Genomic DNA, 27409 nt, shown 5'->3' with positions numbered 1-27409 from the left:
CACTGACATTTTGCTACAAATGCATTCTTTGTTTTTTCACCTCCTTTATGCGCCTTATTATTACTCTTTTATTTTGAAACTCTTAGCCGGAAGTTCTGAATAATTCTGGCTAACTTGACAGCGATGCGCTCCAGAGGAAAAGCCGCACGCATCGCTGCAGCTCAGACGCGCAAGGAGCGAAACCTCTGTGTGTTTCTGCACCACCGCGAAGAAGATTCACCGCTACACTCTTTGACCATGGATTACCGACCTGACACAGCGGAAACTCGTCTCAGATAAGTAGGAAATAACTCAACCTGTTTTTTTAGACGGATTTCAGATCGGCGTCTAAAGCGGCAAAAACAAAAGTACAGTTTAAAGATCTGACACAGCCTATTGACACTTTTCGGACAGTATATATATATTCCGGATAGTTGTTGACCATTAAGAGGTGTCAAGTTTTATCTCCAAGATCAGTCTTTTTGAATGCGTGTCGTGGAAGTAAACTCTGCATTTTTCTTGGATGAAAAAAGAGACACACGCTTTGGGAACTAATCTGAATGTAAAGCACTGGGATGTAGTTTTGGCGGAGCAGAGGGGAGGTTTTGGACCTCGACAATGAACTTCGTAAACCACCTCTGCTTACTTTCTGCGCTTTAAAGACACACCGAGCCATGGGTTGAAAGCGACGATGATAGACTGCGGGGATATTCATCGTGGGAGGGAGCAGAATTTTCTGTGTTATGTAATGATTGACGGTGCCTGATAATTAGCGGTAGATCATAACCAGCACCACCCCCCCATTACCCCCTACCCCCTTCCCCCTCCTTCCCCTCTATGTCCAGGAAGCTTAAAGGTTGGTTGATGTATCTGAGATGTTTTGGAATTAACTAAAAGCTGATACCAGAGCTCTTCAAGCAGATGAGCAGGATATGTTACAGGTCAATTCCTCTCTCCAATCTTTTTTTTTTTTTTTTTTTGCTCAGAGAGTCATCAAGGCAAGTTAAAGTTAATTACAGATCCTTGAACAGAGTCATTTAGAAGATACTTACCTCTGTCACTCCCTCCCCCATCCAATCTCAGTTTGTTTTTTTGTTTTTTTAAAAAAGATTTTGGTTAATGAATTCAAATTCATCATGATTCATCATCCAACTCTTGAACTCCTCCATGCTGATTTGGCATGGTCTTACAAGATGACGGTGACTTCAGGAAATCAGACAATCAACAGTGTCTTGAGCTTCTCTTTGAGCTTTCTACTCTCTTCTTGGCATTGCAACGTCTTTAATGGCTACTAAGATGCTATAATGCTCATGTCTGACCTCAGATTTGGGGATATGTAGTCACCCTGAACTTCTCCACCTCTTAAATCTCTGTGACTTCCTGTTTCTGAACATCTGAAGCTCATAGTTCATCTTCACCAGAGCCTTTGTTGGTCCCTCCCTCCCCCCCACTCATCAGGGCTGGTGGGGGGGGCGGATCTCGACCCCACGGGGGGTCGAAACCGTGGTGGTGGCTGGTGGTGGTCATACCCGTAGAGGCAGGGCTCCCACCATGGAGACCAGCCCAGAGAGCCCCAACCGGGCAGTGGAGTACCTCCTGGAGCTCAACAACATCATCGAGAGCCAGGCCAAGCTCCTGGAGACCCAGCGCCGGCGCATCGAAGAGCTGGAGGGCCAGCTGGACCGGGTCAGCCAGGAGAACCAGGACCTGAGGCAGGAGCGCAGCCCACGGACGCCTGGTTCGGAGACCCCGGAGCAGAACCACAACCACAGCCAGCCTCTGTCTCTCCCCATCCATCATGGCAGTGGCGGTGGTGGCGGTGGTGGCGGTGGTGGCGGTGGTGGCGGTGGTGGCGGTGGTGGTGGTGGCGGCAGCAGCGGGAACGGTAGCACCACAACTGCTCAGGCGACTGCTGGATCAACCACAACTCCAGGGCCCAGCAGGGAGAGGAGGACCCACACCAGGCTGACCAGAGGCCTCTCCTGCGGCTCCTCCACCACTGAACGAGACCAGCTTGAACGCACCGACAGCACAGACACCAACACCAGCTCCACCTTACGCAGAAAGTAAGTTCTCCTCTGACACAGAAGCCCCTTCTGTTTGTTTGAGCTTTTGCCAATTAATGAGTATGACTTCAAGTCATATTACAGGTGTGTCAGATGTCTTGTCCAGGTTGCTCCAAATTGTAGTGATGACCACCGTCTGCGTAATATCTAAAGTATGACAGAACATTCGTATGCTAAACCCACATAATGACAGGCTGTATGGAGCTGCAGCCTTTCTAGTCATCAGAGATAATCCTCACAGTAATGGCACTAAACCTCAGGAAGGATATTTTAATACACCACCATGAGGAAATATGCAAAATCCTGGAGGATTATGGGTAAAATGATAAGTGCTCAAGGTGTCCGTTTCATCACGCTGTGTGTAATTTGGCCTGCAGAGGGTAAGATTTGTGTAATGATCACAGTCTATTATGTGAGGTGCGTAGGAGTTGCATAGTAGTATGCTGAGGAAAACTGGAGCCCAGGCGGGAAGGTTATGGATCTTTTTTTTTTTATGGTGATCTGAACTTTCAGGACCAGTGACGCCCTCCTGTAGGAATTATTATTTTCTCCTTCACTCTGAACTGTGGGCTGGTTGGTCTAAAAGAAAGAGTTGGGGTTTTTTTTCCCCAAAAAAACTCAAGGCTGACCTGAAGTCAGAGTGCTGCAAACACAGCTTTGGCAAACAGCAAGTGCATCTGTCCTCACTTTTACCATCACACACACACACACACACACACACACACACACACACACACACACACACACACACACACACACGAGATAGAGTTTGCTTTTGTTCTGGAAGCATTAAGCTTTGTGAGTAGGCAGTAATTCATGTGAAAAAGTACACAGTGAGATATACTGTTGCAGTCTTAGCAACAGAAGCCATCAGGCCTCGTGCATATGATAACATTTCCCCACGCACAATCATCTGAGCAATCATCACTGGATTTTTCCTCGCTGCCTTCTTTTCTTATGGTCCCAGTTCCCTCACCAGTGATTGATGCAGACTTGACAAAATCCCTTATTGATCAAAGTTGTCTTTTCCTCCGCTGTCTGCCTCTCTGGCCTCCTCCCCTCATCCCTGGAGGTGACTTAGTCATTAGACAGGAAGCACATATTAGTTATTTATGTGGGTGTTAAATGCAGTGACGAATTGCAAATGTAGATCTTGCTGATCCCCCTTTTGTTAATTGCCTGTAGCAATTAACATGGCCTGTAGCTGACTTTGGATCCAGGTTCAGACAAGCGTATCATATGAAGTGTCACATTTAATAAAGAGTCGCCCGCACAGTAGAGCCATATTGTCCCTGTCTGGCTGTGACTCAGCCCAGCCCAAAACTGGCCTGTTAGCTTAGGTCAGCGCTGATACCCTCTCCTCTAATAATGGTTCAGATACGAACATGAATTTCTTCATCGTCAGTGCCCATGATGCTCTAAATATGGCTCCAATCAGAGATAGAGACAGAAGGAAGATGTGGGAGAGAGATGGGGAGAGGAAAAAGATGACAAGGGGGAGGAAAGTGACTGAGCGACCTTACTCAGCGTGCCTCAGTCTAAAAGAGAAAAGGTGGAACACACACACTGGTTTGCCATCTGTCAACAGGGTGGGAGAGAGGGAGGGAGATCTGAGAGGGGAGTCTGGGCCAGAGAAGGCAAAGGCTCAGGGAGCTTGTCTTTGTTTTTGTCCAATTAGTTTTTGTTCCTCCAGCAGGCATCCTCATCTCTGCCCTATGCTTTCTGCATATCGCATAGACCGCAATTTTGTTTCCGGACAAGGAAGCTGAATAAACTGTCCCTTTTTTTTTTTTTTTTTTTGCCATGCGTGCAGCAACTGCATCAAAACAAAGTTGCCCCTCTCTTCTTGTTTCTCCCAGCGGCATGCCGTAAACAGCTGTCCCAAATGCTACCCTGTTTCGTTCCTCTCCTCCTGTTAATGGCAGTGTGAACAATGCGAGTCTGAGGCCTTGGGGGGGGTGAAGTATATTTGACGTCAAGTCCCTCCTCCAAGTAGCAGCCGGGTTGAGGGCATTGCCACAGCTCACTGTGAGCACGGCAGATGTTTTTTTGTTGTTATTTCGGAAGAGGTCGTGCAAGTGCATTTTTTTTTGTATGAGCCTATGTATGTGTGTGTATGTGCAAGAATGTGTATCTTTATAAAATGTATGTGGTGGTGTGAGTGCATAAAAATGTGTGAAAGAGGGAGGGAGGCACACACAGAGTGCATGAGAGATTAATTAGTGTGACCAGAGTATAATTACCACTGGCCCAAGGGTGATAATTACTGCTGAGCATATATGTGTGTGTGTGATTGGTGTGTCCTTCTTTTTTTTTTTTTTATGAGTGTGTATGTGTGCACTGTAGGACATCACCTGGGATGTCCATTATTAGACAGCTAATGTGACCCTGCAGCCCGCCATACAGGCTCCAGTGATGTGACAGTTCTCGCTGTATGGGCGAAAGATTGCATCCTTCATTATGTGCTACATACATGCAGCTGTGCTCATGCAGATCACAGGATGAGAGGCAGGGGCAGCTAGAGGTCTTGGCGACAGCCCCTGTGGTGCTGAAAGTCAGGGCACTGTTATTATATAATGCAAAAAAAAAAAAAAGAGAGAGAGAGAGAGAGAGCTATCTTTCCCCTTCTTCCCTTGGCTCTGACTGTCACGGTGGGAGTGTTCAGAAGCTCCAAAGAGCGCTGTGAAGGTGCTTGTGTCTCCGCTCGTCTCTCCGTTCCATCATCCCTCCATCTATCGGGCGCTGTGGGCATGTGCTCTGCTCTCTCTGAGATTGACATTAATTCTCTTTGGGGAATATGGAGAACGATAATGGGCTTTTGTTTCAGAAGGAGCTTAATTTGCTAATTTTGTGAAGCTCTACTACACATAACCCCATCCCCTTTACAACCCCCACTCCACCCCTTCTCTCTCTTTTTCTCCTTCTCCTTCTCTGTCTCTCTCTCTCTCTCTCTCTCTCTCTCTATCTCTCTCTCTCTCTCACATACCCACGTACACATACTCACTCTCTCCCCCTCGCCGCTTCTGTTTCCCACTGCTGCAGATATGACTCAGAGAAGCTGCAGAAATTACTTTTGTGCTATTCTCTTTCTCTTCCCCTCTTTTCTCACCCGCTCTTTTTCCTGCTTGTCACTGAAATCACAGCTATTTTTCCCATTTAGGTCAATTTATTATCATTCTTTTTAAACGTTAATAACGAGCTCATAATGCGTGATAGTTTTGGCATTCTCACTTCTATTTTACATCCTATAGTCGCTAAGCTAGTGAAAAGAACTTAGAGGAACGAACTGGCCTCAGGCAAATGTGTGGGTAAGCTCGGCTGAGCCTGTACTGACCTGCTCCAAACAGTCTGTGTGATGTGATGGGAGGTAATCTATTCTCTCTGGACTCACCAGGACTTTCTCGAAGAAATGCAGAAATACAGTAATACAGCTGCAGCTGCCGTGTTTCTCAAGAACCCAATCTCAGTCTTGTTTATATTTTTCTATTTCAGGATACGTAGTGGATTAAACAATGTGTAATATCGCAACGGTGCTGATTTACTGTGATGCAGTTTAGCTTAATGTAAATTTAAATGGTGTGTGTGTGTGTGTGTGTGTGTGTATGTGGGAGGCAATTGTATGTGGGTGGTGTTTTTTTACCTTCTACTCGCCATTTTTGAGTGAGTGTTCATGGCTTCATACAGCGTGTGCACACAAAATATCATCATACTCATTTTTTTTTTTTTTTAATATATATTTAGCCACAGGTTCGTCAGGATCCTCAGGATTCATGAGGATTTGTATTTTCAAGTAACAGTGGCCCGATGCAAAATGAGCGCCTGCGTTTCCTCCCCGGAGTAGACTGACCAGTGACCTTGGCTCTCTCTGCAGATGGTCATATTCAGCACACGGAGGCATTCAGGATTTTGCAATTAATGCACAAACTCTAAAGTTTTCATTAACATTCATATCACATGTAAAGGCAGAAGGATTCACATGGCTTACAGTTTGATTTGGCGTGTGATGGCGGAGCCTCGTTTTATCTATTTTGAACAGGCTCGCAGCAGCATACACCGCCTTGTGTCGGTACATTGTACAGAAATAACCATGTTCTGACCTGTTCAGTTCACCATCTATAATATGTTGACCTTAAGAGTCTCAGGCATAGACACATGACTTTGTCTCTGTCCTATCATACTCCACTTGTCTACATGCTATTCTTCATTCACCATCTATCTGTGTATACCACCAGACCTGATGAGCAGACAAGAGACTTCTGTAGCCATAGTGTAAAGTTTTTCACAGGGAGTGAAATGTCCTTGGACCCGGAGTGCTGTGAGAGTTATAGTTGCTGTGGAAACTGTAAAGCTGTCCTCAAGGCAGTTGCAATATTGCATTTCCATCTACTCTTCCTCCGTGCCTTCCTCCACCTCCACCTCGGCCTCTGATGGTTGTTTCGTTTTTTAAATTGGCAGCTGTGTGCAGATTACAGTTGTGTCCGAACAGCAGCCGTGGTAAATTAGCGCAGGGGTTGGTGGTCCTGCTATGTTATTAGAGAGGAAGGCAGAGCGCTAAGCCTGCTGGCCATTCCTCAGCGGGTTAAACATCACTGGATCTAATCAGCCCACACACACATCAACACACACACACACACACACACACATACATCATAACACTCCCCAGCATTCACTCGTACTCTTTCACCCAGCTGTTGCTATGACTTTATTCATTGCCTTCCCCGTTTTAAAAAATGCAGTTAAGTGGCACTTTTGAGGCGGGATGTTTGTCAAACACTCATGCACACGTTCTGTGGAGCAGAATAGGGAGACTGGTTACCGTGGGAACGCTGTGAGCTCTTCTGTGAAGAACTCTGTGGGCGAGAGACACAGAATAGAGAGATGGATAGAAGTGAAGAGAAAAGAGGGTAGGAGTGGGAGCAGGAGCGGGGTGAAAGACAGAAGCAGGATTGAATGATGGCTTGATGGGGATGGAGGAGACGTATTGAAGACGGATGAGTGCTGTGACGTTTTATTTACCGCAGGTTACCGGTTCTCTTTCATTGAAAAGTTTCAATGCGGTCTCTCTGGCCATGAGCCACAGACAATTAGTCATGCTTTATGACCGAGATCTGTTCCAGACTTTACCGAATATCCCTTTGGTGATCTGCGGGGACATCATTTTCTTGAATTACTCCTTCTGCCTCTCCCACATCACATTTAAATGAAGTCTAATTGTTCTTCACTGGGTGAATCATATCCAGCTAAATTCACACACACACACACACACACACACACACACACACACACACACACTCATGTGCACTCATGCAAACTCACAGGGTACAGCAGGTGCCTGGTCTGCGTAGTTAAATCGTAACTGTAACTGTTGCCCCTCCTTGTCAGTGCTTTCGCCTGGCACTCAGCGCCAAACGCCCACACAGGCAGTCCGCACTGTTGCCAAGCAGCAGGAGACTCAAGCTCGCAGTGGAAAGCGGGAGGGGTTGCTTGTGGAAGAGCTGGTGGAAGGGAATGGGGGGGGGGGGGGGGGGGTTGTATTAAAAACACACTTAACTTTAGGCTACAACGCAGCATGTGTGGTTATCAAATGTCTTTGTTTGTCAGCTGGAGTCAGGCGGGTCACACACTGGAGGTGGGATGACGCAGTGCGCTCCCACACTCTTATTTCATAGACAATGGTGAATAAAAAAAAAAAAATGGTGAAAGCAGAATTTGGAGTGGCTCCTACCACGTTTTTTTTTTTCTTCAGATTATAGCCATGTGGATGTAAATGGAAGTGCTTTACGAAAACGGTTTGTTGTGGTGTGTAAGCATACAGGAAAAACCTGCCACATCGCTGCTACACACGCACAGTGCAGGTGATGTCTTCCTGTGATCGCTGCATGTGAGCGTCGCTCCCACTCTCCTCGCTCGTCTATACATAGACTCACCTACACGCCGACACCCCCGTGCCACTGCACAGGTTCGAGGAAACACTGACTCCAGCAGCAATCATCACTCTACATCCTGTCTCCGTTTCACAGTCCTCCTCCCCTCGGCATCCTTCTTCCTTCCATTCCTGCTCTCTTGATTATTTTCACCCTTGCCCTCCTCCGTATTCAACCTCTCCCACTCTCATGTAGCTCTCTCTCCACCCACTCTTCTTCCTGCCTCCAGCCTTTGTCAACTCACTGCTTTAAATATACGCCACCTCACACATTCTCCCAATGTACCACTTTTTCTTTCAGCCTGCTCCTCTCGCTCTTCACAAATATTTTTTCAACCTGTGGTGTGTTGATTCATATCTACATCTCTTGTCTTTATTATCTTGTTATTTTATTATTTTGGCGAAATGCTAACAAAATGAGAGATGCACGTACTAAGAGTGTGTGTGGGTAGTATGTGTGTTTGTTTTTCTATGGAGGAGTAGAAGAAGGAGGAGGGCAATTGGGGCAGTGTGTGTGTATGTGTGTGTGTGTGTGTGTGTTTTTTATGGCACTCTGGGATTCAGGCATAACTGCTCTTGAAACAGAATTCAGTTCCTAGATGAGTCTGTCAACACATGCCACACTGGGGATACTCTCACAGGAGGTATCAGTTACCGCTGGTAAAATACAAATCTTGGCAGTGCAAGACCACACAGTGTGTACAAGCGCGGCTCGAGCTTACATAACAGCACCTCTGCCTCTCCTCACATCTCAGGTCAACGGGTTCACTTGTTCAGAACAATTTTTTTTTCCTTCTCTCTGCTACAGAGCCCTAATGAAGAGAAATTAACAAGTCACAGGTCACATCTTGACAGGATATTTGGTAATATAAATTCTCTGCTTGTAATTTTAAGCCTGAAACTCGTCTCATCATGACAGTGACTCGTAATCTCTGTGTAATCTTTATAAATAGGAATGAACAAGGAGCACTTGTTCCACACAGTTTTATTAAAATAGCCACACCAGCCTATTCTCTTTTTTAATTTGAACTTTTTTTTATCATCTGCACTAAGCAAACGTTCCACCTACATGATTATATCCTTAAAGACTCATCTTTACCGCTTTGTTTAGAAACCCTTAAACTCTCTCTAACAGCACTGTTGAGTGTGCAGGACTTGTTTCTTCACATTCACAGAGTCAAGGTGAAATCCTGTCAAACATGAATTGTATGTGTCTGTGATCAGTAGGATTAAAGACTGAGGCCGGTGATGATCTGTGTTTTTTGTTGTTGTCCACAAATCACTATCACAATCATATAGTCCACTATATAGCGAGTTTGCCATTTTGTAGCGCTGTCTGAATATATAGTGAGAATTATTATAGGCGGCAAAACAAGTTTTAACACAACATTGACATTTCATCACCTTTCAAGCTGATATAAAGAAGTTGGTGGCGAACAGGTGCAGCAGCTATGGTGAAACATTAAAGAATGCATTTGGAGTTGCGTCTCTGGCCACCTGAAGCATGTAAGTCTGATGTTCTCTCTCTTTTAGCTCTGTCTTTGGACTCTATCAACTCCTGAGGGAAATATGTGGCTCAATTAGCTGCTAGATGCTCCACTGTGTTCACGAGTGAGCTGCTAACTTTTGTCTGTTGGCTGTTTAGTGCTGCACAGGTAGTGGACAGTGCCCCATTGTTCTTTTTGTTGTTTGATGGATGGTACTGTAGAGACGACAACTAAAACTGCTCTAAGAAAATATCATGAGCGGATCGTTTCAATTCTAAAAAAAGGCTTTGTAATTTTGTAAAACAGCAGGGCATTGAAGTTTTTAGCAATCTGTGCTTAAACAGGATTAAATACACATTTGTTGGGAACTATTTTCAGCTCTGGATTTGGTGAGCTAGTGAGAATTTACAAGCAGGACGGGGAATGTGGGTTTTACTCACAAGAAAACTACAGTGCCCATGTTCATGGGGATGAAGCAACATTTTACACAGTTCATCAGAGTGGTTCAGTGATGCGTTTTTAGACAAAACTGGAGCTCTGAACAAAGATGAATATAAACTCAATAAGACTTGATAAGACAGTATATTGACTGAAGCTTCTAATAATATCAGGTTTCTATGACGAAGCCATTGTTTTTCAAGTGAATAACGCATCCTGTTTTGGTCACTTCCTCTTCCACAGCTGGCAGTAAGACTACAGTAACCAGCTCAAGTGTTGCAGTATCTCACTTCCTTGCTCGCCCTCTTTGCTGCTGGTCTCCATCCCCCCGTGCCTCTCTGAGATTGTTCCATGCTAAAATGACAGGGACTGCGTGTCCTTGACAGCAGCTGGCCCCAGTGAGAAACCAGCCATTTACATGCTAATCTTAACCACTGCTCACTCCTCAGCTGCTCACTCGCTATCTGCAGATGGAACATCTCTAATTCCTGCCACAGTAGAGGGGTATCAGAGAGGCTTTTGTGTTACATGTGCACTTTTGCATGCATTACAGAAAGTGGTTTCCCATTTTCATGCAGGATGATCCACAGTAGAACTCTGCTGTAGACTGCGATAGAGCTTTATATAATCCATCAGTGGATGGAAGAAAACAGCTTTGGCTATGAGAATTTTTAGATGGTCTCTTTTTGTCTGACCTTCAGCGCGATTCTCCTTGTCTTCTTCATGTTACTCTATAAACCACCTGTGACCTATCAGCTGGGAGTTGATTTCAACAAAAGCCGTGGTGTTTGTGAGGGTCCATCTCTTGCAGATATGTCACCTTGCTGTTGTCAGAGTCTGTACAAACATCTTTTCTCCATTTAAACGTGCCATTCCTTGTATAACCATTGCCACTCTATGATTTGTCACTATCAATGTGCAGCTTCAAATCAATGCTCTCTCTCTCTCTCTCTCTCTCTTTCTGTCTCCCTCTCCGCTTTGGCGCTGACTGTTTGTGTGTCTGTTTCTCTGCTTTTCTCCATGTCTCTGTGTGTGTCTCTCTCTGTCTGTGTGTTTGTGTGTGTGTGTGTGTGTGTGTGTGTGTGTGTGTGTGTGTGTGTGTGTATGTATGTATGTATGTGTTCTCCGTCTCTGGTCCTTCCTGTCAGTGTCCAGCCGTCGTCTATCTCAGGGCAGCCCATCTCGGCTCCCACTACTCCCACAGCAGCGGGCAGCGCTGCCTATGCCGCTCTGTTCCCCACCAGTCTGACCGTTCACAGCTTCGTCAGTCTCCATCAGTACTGCTGCCTCTCCACTGACCAAAGCTCGCAGCAGGAGGACAGGTAAGGGCCGCCGCGGGGCCTGAGTACAGTGAGTACGACACAAAATAAAAGTAAAAATAAAAGAAAACCCCTCCAACCCCATAAGAAGCCACCTGCAACTCTCCCAAAGCCTGTCAACAACCTCCAGCTCTTCCTCCAACAGTGGCCTATCCTCTCCTTCCCTCATCTATCCTCCAACTGATGCTGTTTTCAGACACATCAGTGCATGATGCTCCAACACTGCCATCTAATGGCATTAGACCACTGTGATGTCCATATATCCAATGTATAGAAGACATTATTTGTAGCCTGTTCTAGTGTCCATCTACAGTATTTTCTTTCTGCTCTCTCTGCTTTTTTTTTTTTGTGTCTCATGCTGTTTTTCGCTCTCTGTCCTCCTTTCTTTTCTCTCTGTCTCGTCCTGTCTGTCCACCTACCTTGTGTATATTTCTGTGTTTTTGTGACTTGCCCCATGTTGCTTTCTAAGAGAGGAGGGTGAGGATGAGGGTGCCCATCAATTCTGTTGCTCTGCCTCGGGCTGCAGTAGCCCCTCCTCTCGCTGAGCTGAGCTGTGAACTGACCGCACAACGACTCATTCGCAATTTACCTGTGAAAAGACTATCACACTTTATGCTGCCAGAAAAACGGAGACCTCACTGTGTACCAAAAAACGAAAAAAAAAGACAAAAGACGAAAGTCTTGCTGCATTTTAGCAGGAAAAAAAAATAGAAATGCATGAATCTTGTAGTCTTTGTGACAGTTTGTATGTGTGCTATCACTGATTTATTCATGTATCATATGGTTTGTGAGCTAATTTATGTTTTAAGGAATCTTGATGTTGTCTTCTTCTCTCTGTATTCTTTGCTATTTAATTCTTTACTTGCAGCCATATCAAGCTGTCAGAACGCATCACCTGTGTCTGCTCATTACTGTCACACTCATGCTTATCTTTAGATCCACTAGTTGACTCATGTCAGTTTGGATGTGCTCAGTAGTCACTATTTGTTATCTGTGCAAATTGCTATACAGTCCTGTCCCCAGCCATTATGCAAAGCCAGAGCCATGGCCTCCTGTGTGATTACAAATGTTTGTTTAACATGTGCATTTGCCTGTTCCCTCACATCTGATAAATATTCTCTCGTCTATTATCATATTTATTCATCACCTTGAAGAGATTTATCCTGTTGATTTTACTCTGAGCAAAATAAAGATATATTCTATTTCCTGAAGACACTTCATTCCTTTCTTTTAAAAGCATGTGCAGGTGAAATATCTGTCAATGTAATTGCTCTGTGCTGCCTCAGTCACGCTGGAATGCCGCTCGTACACACCCACTTCACTCATCTGCACCTCGAGCACAGTGTACTCATCCACACACAACAATTAATTATAGACGTTCTATTTTTGACGATATATTGATCGTGTGGTGCGTATAATCCCTGAATGTTAATGCTTTCCCCTGCAGAAGACAACAGCGCATACCCCATTATTGTTGGTAACCTGATTAACAGTTCGCAAAAATCTCCCAACTTTGAATGAAAATCGACTTTGTTTTCAGCCAAAACTAAACTTCCACGGGGGCGTGTCATTTTTCATTTGAATGTAAATCATGCATACTTTTTGTAGTTGTTCCTCAGCACATGTATTTTCTGTGTAGGCTTCACTGCAGCAATATGAGGTACTGAACCACAGAGAACATAATTGACTTAGATCCAGTCTGTAATACTAATAAGAAAATCATTATTTAACAATATTCTCATGAATTTTAGATTGCATTTAAACAAAAAAAACAACTGTTTCCGACTAAAAGCTGTGTTGTCCATCTCAGCTGCTTCAACACACTACCCACGTGTCTTTGCTTTCATCTGCATTTATGTCAGACAGTCCATCAAGGTGAACCACTGATGCGTCCTGTCATACTTTTTTTTTTTTATCTCAGAAATGAGACATAGAAGCAACAGAAGAAACATCACATTTGTTATATCTCTCCTCCCCTGTGTTCAATAAATGATGCACTGCTATGTGTCTTTGTCTATCCCTGTAAGCTGTTTTGTTGTGACGTGTTTTTTTTTTTTTTTGTTGTTGTTTGGTGTTGTGTAATAAATGTGGCAGTGATGTGGTGCAGGGAGGGCGGAGGGGGGAAAAGCTGGGCTGGGTGAGGGAAGTTCATAGCTGTCAAAAGACTGTCAAGAATGTAGCCTGTACGGCTCTGCAGGGCGAACGAGAGCCAAAGTGAAAGAGTGAGCGAGTCAGAGAGAAAGAGAGACAGAGAGAGAGGGTGTGTTTGTTATTACGCTGCCACATTTAGTGTGGGACCTTTCTCTGACAGTAGCAGCATGGTAAGAACTCAGCTTTTGGTTTTGTTTTGTTTTTTTCCACTTTTCTTTCACTTGTAAAACTGTTACAGAAGTGTATTAAGTTTGGCACCACTGAAAGATGTTGTTACTTGTTACTCTGGTGTGTTTGTACGACGTCCTCCGCTGCAGTGACATGTCATGTGGTTTGCACAGAAGAATACCTTCAGTCTTTTTGCGCTGTGTGTAGGTACAATGTAACTGAAGCGACCAGCGGTACAACAGGTCGTGTGTTTTTAAAAGAAAAGAAAACCTTTTTTGCGAAGAAACTAATTACATAAATAGCGATAGATGACAGGTGCCTGTGTGACAGAGTGTACATGCTGTTCAGGTGACAGGTCGCATACCTTTCGAAGTCTTGTTAATCTGCCAACATGTCATGGCTGTCAGTATTGAGAAAATGCACATACATCATTCAGCTGTAGAACAAATACCATAGCCACGTCTTGAAAAACGATTTAAACTCTTATGTACATTTAGTTCAAATTACAAACGCTGCTACAGATTCATGTTTGAATGTCCGTCAGGAGGATTTGTCCCCTACAGTGGACATGTGATTTGATAGGTAGGAACAAACTCTGGAAGTGAATCAGTCAACAACAGATAGATTGAGATAATTGCAGCACATGTCAAATACAGACAAAAAATATCACTATCCTAAGAAAGGATGAAGGAGGAGTCCACTTGTAATGAAAGTTTACTCTATTTTCTCTACCCGCCTGTATACACAAGACTTATCTCCTCGTTCTTTTTCGCTGCAGTGCCAGAGATTGTCTGATAAGCTTGTGATTACAAAACACTGCCCATTTTTTAAGCTGCATCACTCTTCAAACAAGATGTTTTTACATGACTTTTAAATGTTAATTCACTACTTCTGTTTAACATAAAGCTGCATCATCAGCTGATAAAACCACAGAGTCTGATTGCGCTTTAAACAGGAGGGTCTGGGTCACGCAAAGAAGTGAACAGTGTGTGTGTGTGTGTGTGTGTGTGTCAGTGTATGATGGGAAGCTCACAGCTTGAGACACTGAAGTGGCCGGAGAGTGTTGGCGGTCGAGGAATGCTCCGTCCTGACCCATGAATGATTTTGATTGTCTCCTTTCAGTTTGGCCATTTGAAAGAGTGGGATCACATGTGACAAAGAGATCCCGGACTGTTCCGGTTGTAGATTTTATTTTCATGATAGAGAGAACATTTCTCAGGTTTTGTTTTCAATCTCTTCCCCCTGAAATTTACAGCAAGCCCTGAAGTTAATGGTAAATATTATCAGATCACACGTGGCCAAAGTAATTGGCTGGGATCTTCCTGAGGGCTTTTCTGCCTCTTTCATCACTTATAGTCCACATTTGAGTCACTGCAGTTCTGTCTATTTGATTATAAGCTTTGGAACAATTGGCAAAATTGACTGAACAGTCGGTGAAGCAATTAGAAAGCATATGAGATAACGACGCTGGGTCAATTCTCAGGTGGAAATGAGTCAGCAGACAGATCGATGCAATTATTGGCGGCAGAGAAGTTAATCCCCCAGTCTCCATGTCCCGCTGGGGGTTCGATGGCACTGTTAGACCTACTGCTGCTCTCTTTATACACGCACATACACAAACTCACGCGCACACACTGCCAACGCATCAATATTATATGAGCGAGGGACAGGAGTCAGAGGACTGCATGGAGTTGACATTGTACTTTACTGCACCCATTTCAGTTTACCCCCTCGCCTTGTCGATTTCTGCCCACTTCTTCTCCTTCCTTTTAACACTATCAGCAATCACTCTCCTCTTTATTAGATTCCAACCATCTGTTTCAGCTCCAATTAAATGGTTGGAGGTAGTGAAACTACTGGGCTGGTCTTTATGAGGGAGCTCTCTGGAGAGCACCTCTCTCTGGCACTGTAACAGGAATACAGGGTTTCTTACATAAGTAATGAGGTGCAGATGTCAGCTGCGATATGGCCACGCTCATGTTTTATACAACAAACTTTTTTACTGGATATCATCCTCACCTTGTCTCACCACATATTACTGCCTGGCTCTTGCTGTGGGCAAAACCAATTGAAAGTCCTGTTTAATGCATGCATGCTTGAAAGTGGGTTGCATGGGCCTTGCATAGGAAAAAAAAAAAAATCAATGCTGAAAAAGAATTAATTTATATTTCACTAGAGTCGGAGAGCTTTAATAGGTATCTCTCAATGTGAAAATCTGTCTCCCAGTGCTCAGAAGAAGGAATTCAGATCTGTGATATATGCAGAGAATGGAGATAAAAAAAAATAATTAAAAAAATCACTGTGGATACTGTCACATAATCCATAGAGTTGATCTCTGATTCAGTGGTAGTTGAGCCTCTAGAGAAAATGCCACTCTCGTCTGAAGTATTTTTTCTTTATTGATTTTCCCTCTTTATGAGAGGTGAAGAGATGACAGCTGAAATTTTTACAAGGATGTAGAAGTAAAATCAGTCCAAGAATCAATGATACATTTTCAAGATAAAAATTTACGAAACCAGACTTGTGAATTGTGTTGCATGTATTTTCGGATACTGTGACTCAGTTGAATGAAAATACCATCTGTGCCTGCTGATGTGGATGGCAGGAACAGAGCGGCTGTGTCCCTGCCTGAGTCTACCTGTTGGCTCCGTGCAGAGGCGCTCATGTGGCTAGTTTCCATTCCTTAAAAGGAGCAGTTTCAAGCAGCCTCTGCAGAAGAATTTTCTATTCCCACAGTTTATTCAACACAATATGTAAAGAGCCACTAAAAGCAAGATAACGAATTCAGACTTAAACTGTTTGATAAGCTAACAAGTTCAGACAATGCTGCATTTGCATGACTCGCTCTGCACAGTTATATTTTGTTGTTTTAACTGTTTTCATAACAAGACATGTATTATGTAGACTGTCATTCACAACCTGTGGAGCATCTTCAACACCCACCTCAGTGGTGATAACAGTCAATACATTGTCATGGCAACTACGTTTCTCATCCTAACAACTGCCTCACCGCCCACAAAGGTCCCACAGCAACCGTCACCAGGCAACCCCCTCCCTCTTCTCAGTTTCTCTATTTAAGGAGCAGAGGAGGAGGAATGATAAATGATGCTGCACAAAAAAAAAACTACGAAAAAAAACAACAAAAAAAAAAAACAGGGGGAGATGGATTTGTGCACAAAAACTTGTTACTTGTAACTGATTTGCTTAAAAAGGAAACAAGGCACAACTTGTTATCCTTCAATGATGAATTCCTTGCAAATAGTATAAATATAAATATATGGATTTGCTGTTGAATATACAACTTAGCTTGCCTGTGGTGATATGCGCTTTCCTGCAGATGTCAGAATTGTGTCTCTTTATTACTGGGCTTTTGCATGACTCGTGTTATGCAACATAATGGAGCTATCCTCAGTGTTATTGTTAGAATCAACAATAATTTAGCTGGGTCATGTGTTGCTTGAAGGCACAGGATGTCCTGCTGAAAGACCCTGCATTGTACAACATTTTCCCCCCTTGTGCTGGTGTAGGAACTGACTTTGGCGTTTGTGTTCCACTATTATTACTTACAAGATCAAAACTAATAATTAAAATACCTACAAGTTATTTCCTTGTTCCCAGAGAAGGCTTTTTTTCCCCTTGTCTTGTTTTCACCGACTAAACACTAGCACAGGAAATCTCTGCAATCCAATGGAGCAGCAACAACTCAAGGCGGGACGGAAGCAGACATTAGCTGACCCACTCAAAGCCACAATGGTCAGAGTCAACAGGGCACCATTTCAGTCTCTTTTTTCTTTTTTTGTAATCCATATTAATGAGTGATGCAGAGCTTAAACTATGCAAAAGGTAGAAACCACACACACAATGCTTTACCAAACAACATTTGCCTATTTCATGTGCTGAATGTAACGCCCCCACACATCCCCGACCCTAGGTCTTTTCTCTCTGCCTTGTTACACAGCTGAGAGAAGGGGGTGGGGCTAACACAAGCAGGAAATGTAGGCCGGAGCATGTGACTGTAACTGCTCTCCCAGACACTCACTCACCAGAGTTTTTGGTTCAGTGTGGATTTTGTCTGGGCAAAAGTGCTCAACAGGACGCTGGGGGATTTCTGGACTTACTTATTCCTGACTACGCTGACTGACTGACAATTGGGATGGATTCCCTCTGTATCCAGACAAAACGATAATTGTTGATTTGGTTGCAAATCTTAGCTGCCTGCTGTTACATCTCTGCGAAAAACTGCGTGAGAGAGAGAATTTGGGAGGGGATGTTAATTGCGTGTGTTTTGTCTCACGATATTTCACACTGAGCTGCAGGTGCATGTTTTACACCTGCTCTGAATATATAACAACCTGGTCTTTCCTGTCAGTATGGTGTTGTTGCTATGTGACAGTGAAGGTGTGTGTTTTAGCAGCTGATGGTTCCTCAAAATGTACGATCACAGCTGCATTTGTCAGACAAGCTATACACAGAGAAACAGACAGCTACAGACAGGAACAAGCTAGTGAGAAGACACTACAAGGCTAAAGGTAGTAGTATATTAACCCATCCTCTGGACTCATTAAAGGAAGGAGATAGAGGGCAGAGACCTTTAAGTCTATTGGATCATCAGTGCATAATATAGACAAGGAATGTTGTCAGGTCTCACTGCCTTGACGCAATAGGAGTTTACTGGTGATATAAGTCCACCATGAGTTCCACTAAGAGATGGCTAGTTCCACGCCGCTCTAAATTGTACATGTAAGTCCTTATATGTAAAGTCTTCAGTACTTACTCTATCATTTATTGTTTAGTTTGCTCTTAACACACTTCAAGGTGACATATGACTCATTTGACTCGTTGTAATACCCTCTGCTTCTTTTCCTCTGCAGTGTGGAAGGGGAGTCCCAGTGTCCAGAGACGGGCACCCACAAAGACAACCCTTTCAGCCAGACACATTACCTGCGCGGCTCAGAACGCTACAGTGACAGCAGCAGCAGCGCACCCTCTGGTAGCAGGGGCCCTTCATGTGTGGCTGCCTCCAGCTCAGCCAGCTTGGCCTGGGCGCTACGAACACGCCACCAGCCTGCGAGTTTGGCCCTCCGCAAGCAAGAGGAAGAGGAGAACAAGAGGTGCAAGGCCCTTTCAGACAGCTACGAGCTCTCGACAGATCTGCAGGATAAGAAGGTATCAGTGCTGAGGATGCTGTTGGCCAGAGGGTTTGTGTTGTAAATGTTTGTGTTCGTTTCCTAGAAGCCCATGAGCATGAGCAAACGCGTAGATAATGGATTCCTTTCAGTGAGGAATCACGGGTGCAATACATCCAGATAGTGAATATGTAATCTGAGTTCTTCCTTGTTTTCTCTCCCTTCCCCCTCCACCCGACCTGTGCCAGGTGGAGATGCTGGAGAGAAAGTACGGTGGCTCTTTTGTAAGTCGCAGAGCAGCGAGGACCATTCAGACAGCTTTCAGACAGTATCGCATGAACAAGAACTTTGAGCGCCTCAGAAGCTCAGCGTCAGAGAGCCGCATGACACGGCGCATCATCCTGTCCAACATGAGACTGCAGTATTCCTTTGATGAGCGACAGCCTCAGCAGCAGGCCCAGACACAGACCAACTTCACCCACAGTGTGGCCATAGGGCCTCCTCATTCCCCCGACACAGACCGCCCAGGAGACTACACCCACTTAGAGGACTCCTTCTCCAAACAGGTAACACTGTTGTAGGTTTTTCTTTTTCCTATGTGAAAGTTACAATGAAAGTCTTAAAGGTTTTTATATAGAGAAACAGACAGAGACCTCAGACCCAAAGCGTGCTGCTGACATAGAAAGTGTTTGTGTAGATTTGCTGCGTTACTCATTTATTTCAGACATGTAACAAATGCACTGTAGGTATTACAGTGCATTTGTTTTACTTCCTGACACATGAGATGCTGAAGGAGGAAGGAGCAGTGAGTGCACCTGTGTCTTCAGTCCTTCTAACTGCTTTCCCACTTCGTGTTTGCTCTAGGTCAAGTCCTTAGCGGACTCAATAGATGATGCCCTTACCTGCCGCGCGGGTCGCGATGACTCCCAGGAGGGCAGCAGGGAGGGTGGAGGGATAAGTGAAGACTTTGGGGAGTGTGTGTGGAGCAGCAGCAGCAACCCATCTTCCCAAAGAGGTTTGGGAGAAAGAGCCAGAGGAGCTGGAGGAGGACTCAGTATGCACGGCGACAGTACGGCCACCTCGTACAGTGACGTCACCCTTTACATGGATGATGGCATGCCGTCCTCGCCCTTGTCCCTTGACCGAGCGCCCAGCAGCACGGATACAGAGTACTGGGGCCCCGGTGGTGGCGTTGGAGGACGTGAGGACAGCAGGGACACCGAGGGAGGGGGTAGCAGTAACAGTCGGCGCAGCACCCCGTGCACCGAGTGCAGGGACTATCGTCTGAGGGGCGCACATCTGCCCCTTCTCACTATTGAGCCGCCCAGTGACAGCTCAGTGGACATGAGTGACCGTTCAGACCGGGGCTCTCTGAGCAGACAGCTGGTCTATGAGCAGGAGCCCGGGGTAGGAGCTGGCTCCCCTCAGGGAACCCTAAAACATTCCCCCAACACAGGCACCCGCCCGTCCTCCACAGCAGCTGCCCAGGGTCAGACTCGGGCCCCGGGCAGACCCATACCAACACACATCCCTCACCAGGTGGCAGCTCACCACCACCACCACCACCATCCTATCCACCACCATCAGTACCCTGACACACCTTCATCCTCCTCGTCCCCGCAGCAGCCCCCCACCACCCCGCTCTCCTCCTCCTCCTCCACAGCTCTACCCCCCGGAGGTCTGGAGCAGCCATGCTGCTCCGATGGAGACAATGACTCACTCAACTCCACAACCAATTCCAACGAGACAGTCAACTGCAGCTCGGGCTCCTCCTCTCAGGACAGCCTGCGGGAGCCTCTGCCTCCTCTGGGCAAGCAGACCTACCAGAGAGAGAGTCGCCATAGCTGGGACTCTCCGCCCTTCAACAGTGATGTGGTGCAGAGACGCCAGTACCGCATAGGTCTCAACCTCTTCAACAAGTAAGTTGAAACACTAATAAACAAAAGAGCCTGTGAGGAACTGTTTTGATGGTGGTCATACAATTAAACTAATAAAACTGTTGTGGTCTGAAGTCTGTGTTAACTTTTCATTGAATCTAGGAAGCCAGAGAAAGGAATCCAGTACCTGATTGAGAGAGGGTTTGTATCTGACACTCCAGTCGGGATTGCTCGCTTCATTCTAGAGAGGAAGGGCCTCAGCAGGCAGATGATCGGAGAGTTCCTGGGAAACCGACAGAAACAATTCAACAAAGATGTTTTAGAGTGAGTATGGGAGTACGCACACCACATTTCAGCTCACATATTTCATTCCAACTCTAAATGGATCGACCTTAACATGACTCACGGTCTTGCATGGATGGTTGAATATTACTTAGTCTCCAGGTTGATGGCATATGAGAGGTTAGACTGTGACCTGCGCTGTGTGTGTTTCAGCTGTGTGGTGGATGAGATGGACTTCTCAGGTATGGACCTGGATGACGCTCTGAGGAAATTCCAGGCTCAGATTAAAGTCCAGGGAGAAGCCCAAAAAGTGGAGCGGCTCATAGAGGCTTTCAGGTTTGTCCTTGCTGGATACGATTGGTTTAACTGTAGCGAGAAGCCCAGGTGATCGCTGACTGATACACTGAGTTTCAGCCACTGTGGTCGAAGGATGAAAAGCATAAATGTTTGAACATGTCGTTTCTGTCTCTCATGCAGTCAGAGATACTGTGTGTGTAATCCAACCCTGGTTCGGCAGTTCCAGAACCCGGACACCATCTTCATCTTGGCCTTTGCCATAATCCTCCTGAACACAGACATGTACAGTCCCAACGTCAAAGCCGAGAGGAAGATGAAACTAGAGGATTTCATCAAGAATTTGAGAGGTGCTGCTGGACGGAAAAAAACACACACATACACTTGATACATAATTTTTTGAGACACGAATCAGGTCGTATAAATGATGTAACCTTTTGTAAATGTCCCTTTTAACATGCATCATACAGTTTTACTCAGTGTGTAATGGGATTTTTAAACATGATATCTGGGTAACCTGGAGAAATTACATTACATGTCATTACAGAGAAATGCATTTGCATGCATTTGGTTAGCAAGTAGTGTTTTTCTTTTTTTATCAGCTCTGTAGTAAGTCTTGCTCCCTCTTGTGTGGGAAAACTGTAAATAACACTAGATTTTTTCCATTAGATTAATTATATAATTTGTGACTTGCACAAAGCAGTTTTGGTAAACATCATTTCCTAAAGCCCTCCCTTTTCCCTGTCTCCACCCAAGGCGTAGACAATGGTCAGGATATACCCAGGGACCTGCTTGTTGGGATCTACCAGCGGATACAGAAATGGGAGCTACGGACCAATGATGACCACGTATCCCAAGTGCAGGCAGTGGAAAGAGTCATTGTGGGCAAGAAGCCTGTGAGTTTCCAGGGACAAACTGTGAATTCATAACAGAGGGTGTGGAGTTATAACCAACTTGGTACCTGAATAAGACAACATAAAGGTTGTTGTGATATGTTGTCAATACTAGTTAAAAGTTCAATTCTTTGTCTATTTAGGTGCTGTCCCTTCCCCATCGTAGGCTGGTGTGTTGCTGCCAGCTCTATGAGGTGCCTGACCCAAACAGACCTCAGAGGACAGGAGTACACCAACGAGAGGTCTTCCTCTTTAATGACCTTCTGGTGGTAAGACTCACACTCATCACTTTTGAAGATACAGATACTTTCATAATGTACTTCAGTTAAAAAAAATCTATCTATGTTGTGCACCAGGTGACCAAAATCTTCCAGAAGAAGAAAACCTCAGTGACTTATAGTTTCAGACAATCTTTCCCTTTGGTTGAGATGCAAGTGCACATGTTCCAGAACTCATGTAAGAAACCATTTGTCCTTTCGTGCATTTCAACTATTCTTAACTAACCCTTTATGATTATTAAGGCCTTTGTTTCTCTGTTTTTGCATCATTTAGACTACCCTCATGGAGTCCGCCTGACCTCAGCAGTCCTGGGTGGGGAGAGGAAGGTTCTTATCGTCTTTATGGCACCCTCTCAGCAAGACCGCACCCGCTTTGTTAGTGACCTCAGGGAGAGTATTGCTGAAGTGCAAGAGATGGAGAAATATAGAGTTGAATGTAAGTACCCCATCTGCTGGTCATTACTGTGAACTATAACTTTTAGAAGGCGCAATCAGTGTTCTGTATGGGCCTGTTTATGAGGAACTGGAGAGGCGTTGTGGTGCGGAATTGTTTGTTGTTACTGGTTTATGGCTTAGCCCCCCCCCCCCATTTTAAATTCCCCTGTGTCGTCTGTGTTCATTTTCAGCGGAGCTGGAGAAACAGAAAGGCGTGATGCGGCCAAGCTTGCTGACTGGAGGTGTGGTTGGAGGAGGCGTAGGTGTGAAGAGCGATGTTGTGAATGGCACCATGGGAAGGACCAGTTTTGATGACAACTGCTCGGTGGGTGAGGGTCTGAAACGCACAGCGCTCAGCTCATCTCTCAGGGACCTATCAGAGACAGGTGAGACAACCTCAGAGACAGGGTCAATTCCATTTGCTTTCCTGTCAGCTGATTTGAATTTGGTGGCAGAACTCCTACGATGATTTGTTCTCTGTTTCTATGGCTACATCCTGTGCTTCTTTCTCACTGACACTCAGACACAGCTTATGCAGTTCTTATCTTTTAAAAAAAAAAAAAACATGTGAACCAACATCCCGGCTTTCCTCTCTTTGCTAACCTTACTCTTCCTGGCGGGGTGCAGGGAAACGTGGTCGCAGGAACAGTGTTGGTTCTCTGGACAGTACCATGGAAGTAAGTCTCAGTAAGACTACATGTAGACTTGTAACCTTTAGTACCCCCTCCCCCACTTCCCCTTAGTGGTGCTTTATCTTCCCAGGCATGCTCAGTGTGTGTACAGTGTGCATATAGATGTGTGCGCGTGTACATGCATGTGCGTGTGTCCTGCACTAACCTCCTTTGCATGGCTGTGAGCGTTCGTGTTTCCCCGAGCATGTCTTTCCTCTCCAGATACAGGTATGTCTTGTGTATGTTGATGTAAGTGGGAACAGGGGCTACACTGGGATCCTCCAGTGATTGTGATGATACTTTATCCTCCCAGGGCTCCATCATTAGCAGCCCACAGCCTCACCAGCGCTATCCAGTGCCAGGTGTGGTTCCTGGCTGCTACGGAACAGAAGACTTCCGGCCTCACCGCCCCATCCTGAGCCCCGGAACGGGGGTGGGGGGTGGGCCGGGGCAGCAACATACCACTGCTGGGACAGGAGTTGGGGGAGTCTCCAGCAGTGTAGAGAGAGCAGGAGCGGGGAGCGGCCCTGGGGGGAGCAGCAACAACAACAGTGGCTCCTTCCTGGGCTCCCTATTCGGCAGCAAACGCGCCAAACCACCAGGGCCCCTTATTCCACCGGGGCCACCCTACCCCGCACCTGTACCCCCACTGACTACGGGAGGGCCCCCTCCTCACTCCCCTTCATCTCTGTGCCAGTTGGAGGGGGGGCCTTCCAAAATCCAGGCGCTGCACGCACAGTACTGTCACGCGGCCACCGTGCAGCCCCCACCACCTTACTACCATCACCATCGCTACCACATCCAAACTGTCCCTCCTCCTTTGCAAGGTGTGCCCCCTCATACTATACAGAGAGGCCCACTACCCTGTCGTCCTGTGCTTGGCCCACCGCACGCCCAGCACCCACAGCTGGCCCATCTCTCCCAGCTCTCCCAGCATGGGCTTCCGGGTCGCTACGCCAACATGGTGGTGGGATGTCCCCCCCCCCTTTCTCCTCTCTCCCAACATTCCCAGAACCCACAGTTCGCCCTCTACCACGTGCAGCCCACACACTCTGTCAGAGGGGGCGGCGGCCCTGGTACCAAACCTCCACTAACCTTGTCACACTCCCACCCGCACCCCCACGCACACTCCCAAACCCACCCCGGACACGTGCACACACCACACCCAGCCAGCCACTCTACCCACCAAACACACTTCATATTCGGCACTCTGCCCCACAACCTACCATCCGCCTCCGTCAATGCGCATCACGCAGCCTCCGCCGGCCCGTATCTGCCCCAGTACCCTCCTCTTTCTTCTATCCCCCCTCCCCCACCACACTCCCCTTTACCCCCCCCTTCGTCCCCCCTTACCCCTCTTACACCTCTCTCCCCTCACCCCCCCCAGCACCCCGGGCAGCCTCAGCAGGGGCCACAGGTGACGGGGGCTGGAGCGACAGGTACAGGGGGCAGCTCCAAATCCAAGCCTATCAACCGGATAAGTACCGTGGTGTGAGCAGGATGTGGGGCCCCCGGGGTCAGAGGTCAGATGATAGAGTCGGGGAGGTGGGCAGAGCTAGGGCTAGAACCAAGTCTGCCAGGACAGAAAGTAACAGCAGCAGCGCTAGTGACAAGAGGAAACGCAGTTTGCTTCGTCTCTGTTACTTTCACCTCCGTTTCCCACATATGTAGGTGGAGATAAAAAGCACAGCTATAGCTAAACAGTATGTGCACACATCCTTGAAACCTGCAAACAGAGAAACACACACATGCACAGGAACAAACAGCCCTCACATGTCCACACACAATGTCAAAAAAGTCTATAGCCATATAATCTAAGATGAAGCTACATCTATATCTTGGTATTTTTGCCTCAGTTTTAATTGTCTGAAGTCTAGTTGAGTCTGTACAAGACCATTTACATGTATAGTACCAAGATGTGATAATGTGACACTGGAAAACATGGAGACACCATATAAAAACAGCTGCTTACATGGGGATGTAAATAAAGACTCAACCACCAAATGCATTCCAGCGGAGTTTGGCATTAAAAACAGCAGAGAGTTGCAAAAAAAAATGTCCCTTGACCTTGCAATAATTTACTTGGCTTCATGATGTCTCCGTCCACTCTTGCGGGTTCCGCTTTGCTGACAGGCATCTTTTTTTCTAAAGAAGAAGACCTCAGATATGTTGCTTTGTCTTAAACTTTAAAACCAGTGCACGGTTTCCTGACAGTCTTTTGCTTAATGGTCTTTTACATGTCAACAGGAGCCACCTGGCTTTGTAATGCATTCCTTGTGGGGTATGGGAATTAATGATACAATCAATAATATATTTTGAATGTTTCTGAAGCTTCTTGCTGTTTTATTGATATTATAATATACCTGCTATGAGTATGATGAATATTGTCCAATAATTGTTTTGATCAGTGATTAATTATATCAGCAGATGTTTGTACATGGTTATAGAGAGTATATGCACATATAAATTCCCTCTGTTTGCCATAATGACTAAAGGGTGTTCTGATATGTGAAGTGTGATTTATTTCCATAGTACCATGGTTTCCATTGAGTTCATCTTTTTTAATAATTAGTGTTATTGATTGTTGAAAATAATGAATGAGGTTTAGTTTTGTTCAAATTCATTTGAACACTGACAATATTCCTCCTTTTCTGTTTTGTTTGATGCAAACAAACAGGGGCACAATTTCTCAAATGGGGTGGTTAACAAAACTTGAACTTACAGAATGGATCTGAGCTAATGATTGATTTTTGATGTATTTTTTTAATGAGGAGGCTCCCAGTAAAGAAAAAAAAAAAACATGGCTGGTGTAAAAAGACCTGGATTTTAGAAGATGTCATTCCCTCGTGTTTATACAGGTCACCTATGCTCATTTCCTCGCAGTCATCAGATTTAGTCATTTTATGTTTTTCTATGTTTTGAAGAAGCACGCTTTTACATGAGGTTTTGTGGTTTTGCACACGTGATGTCTTAAGTCAGAAATGGCCTTCTTCTAATCCTCCCTTTCCTCCCACTTTTAGAAATTGCTTATTATATTTTCTGATGCCTTGGCATCCAGCTGAGGGCTCCTTGTTTAAAAAATATAACAAGAGTCAAGAATGTAACATAGCCTACAGGTACATACTGTATTTCCCTTTCTTTTTCTTTTTTTTTTCTGTGGGCCTTGTGTAAGTGTTATTTCTTTTGCTACTGCAATTTTTGAAGTTGAAATGAAGCACTGATGTGGTTTACCTCCAGTGCCATTGATTACCAGGGGAAAACTTCATAGATTCGGATTCAGGAAAGGATGAATCGCTGAGGACAAAGTAAAGAAATCTATGGAACAAGCTACTGAAAGAGATGAAGAAATTCAAGAAGATCTGAATCCTCAAGAATAAGGATTTTCCAGAGATTTGGAGAGAGTTGTGAATGTCAAATGAAGATTTTATAAGTATATGTTGGCTAGCCTTTTCTTTTTATGTTGTCCATTTTGACTCTTCTTGCATGAATATATCTGCACTTATTGAATAGATTGTACTGTATAAACCTGAATGTACATATTATACTATACATAGGCTTCTTATCATTACTATGGGATGAACTACTCCCAGTCTGTATTCAGGTGCGTGCATGTGAGTGCCACTAAGTATGTACATATAAAAGAGGGACCGGGATAGATGTTGGCTAAAACAAAAAATGTACTTCTTTTTCTTTTCTTATTATTTCAGACTGAAGGTGAGAGAATGAGTTACTATAATATAAATTATTAAAGCTTAAAAAAGTTTATATGTCAGTGCACTTATTGATATTATTTTAAACAAATGATTTCAATTTTTTCTTTGTGTATGTATTATGTGTACTGAAAGAATAGAGAATTGAGATGTGAATATTTATTGCTTCTGATAAATTAAAGTGTCCTTGCAGTGAAGTAGCCTGTGTGTGTAGTTTTTATGTGATATTGAAGTCTGCTTCCGCCATTAAAATGCTGAAAATAAGGAACATCATAACATTAGTTATCCTTATTAGATAAATAGAAAGACAAT

The 27409-nt window shown here is 45.0% G+C and overlaps 1 protein-coding gene across 1 annotated transcript; it reads left to right on the top strand.

The window, feature by feature from the left end:
* Positions 1–121: 121 nt before the first annotated feature.
* Positions 122–27294, top strand: iqsec2b (IQ motif and Sec7 domain ArfGEF 2b). The gene is made up of 14 exons (XM_056384652.1): positions 122–2045; positions 18403–18697; positions 18906–19223; positions 19522–20576; positions 20697–20858; positions 21030–21152; positions 21294–21460; positions 21867–22006; positions 22147–22272; positions 22360–22459; positions 22556–22717; positions 22908–23102; positions 23344–23393; positions 23701–27294. The coding sequence occupies exons 1-14, from the start codon at positions 1531–1533 to the stop codon at positions 24880–24882; spliced, it is 4590 nt and encodes a 1529-aa protein (XP_056240627.1). The 5' UTR covers positions 122–1530; the 3' UTR covers positions 24883–27294.
* Positions 27295–27409: the final 115 nt, after the last annotated feature.

Source organism: Seriola aureovittata, chromosome 9 (assembly GCF_021018895.1).
Source record: "Seriola aureovittata isolate HTS-2021-v1 ecotype China chromosome 9, ASM2101889v1, whole genome shotgun sequence".
NCBI lineage: Eukaryota > Metazoa > Chordata > Actinopteri > Carangiformes > Carangidae > Seriola > Seriola aureovittata.
The sequence above is the reverse complement of the archived record's forward strand: the minus strand, read 5'-3'. Positions and strand labels throughout refer to the sequence as shown.

Bases quoted from the DNA above. Each gene is read 5' to 3' on its own strand.
- iqsec2b (XM_056384652.1), top strand. From the start codon at position 1,531: ATGGAGACCAGCCCAGAGAGCCCCAACCGGGCAGTGGAGTACCTCCTG. The intron at 2,046-18,402 runs GTAAGTTCTCCT...TTTCCTCTGCAG, and splicing joins AGCTCCACCTTACGCAGAAA to TGTGGAAGGGGAGTCCCAGT. The intron at 20,577-20,696 runs GTAAGTTGAAAC...CATTGAATCTAG, and splicing joins GGTCTCAACCTCTTCAACAA to GAAGCCAGAGAAAGGAATCC.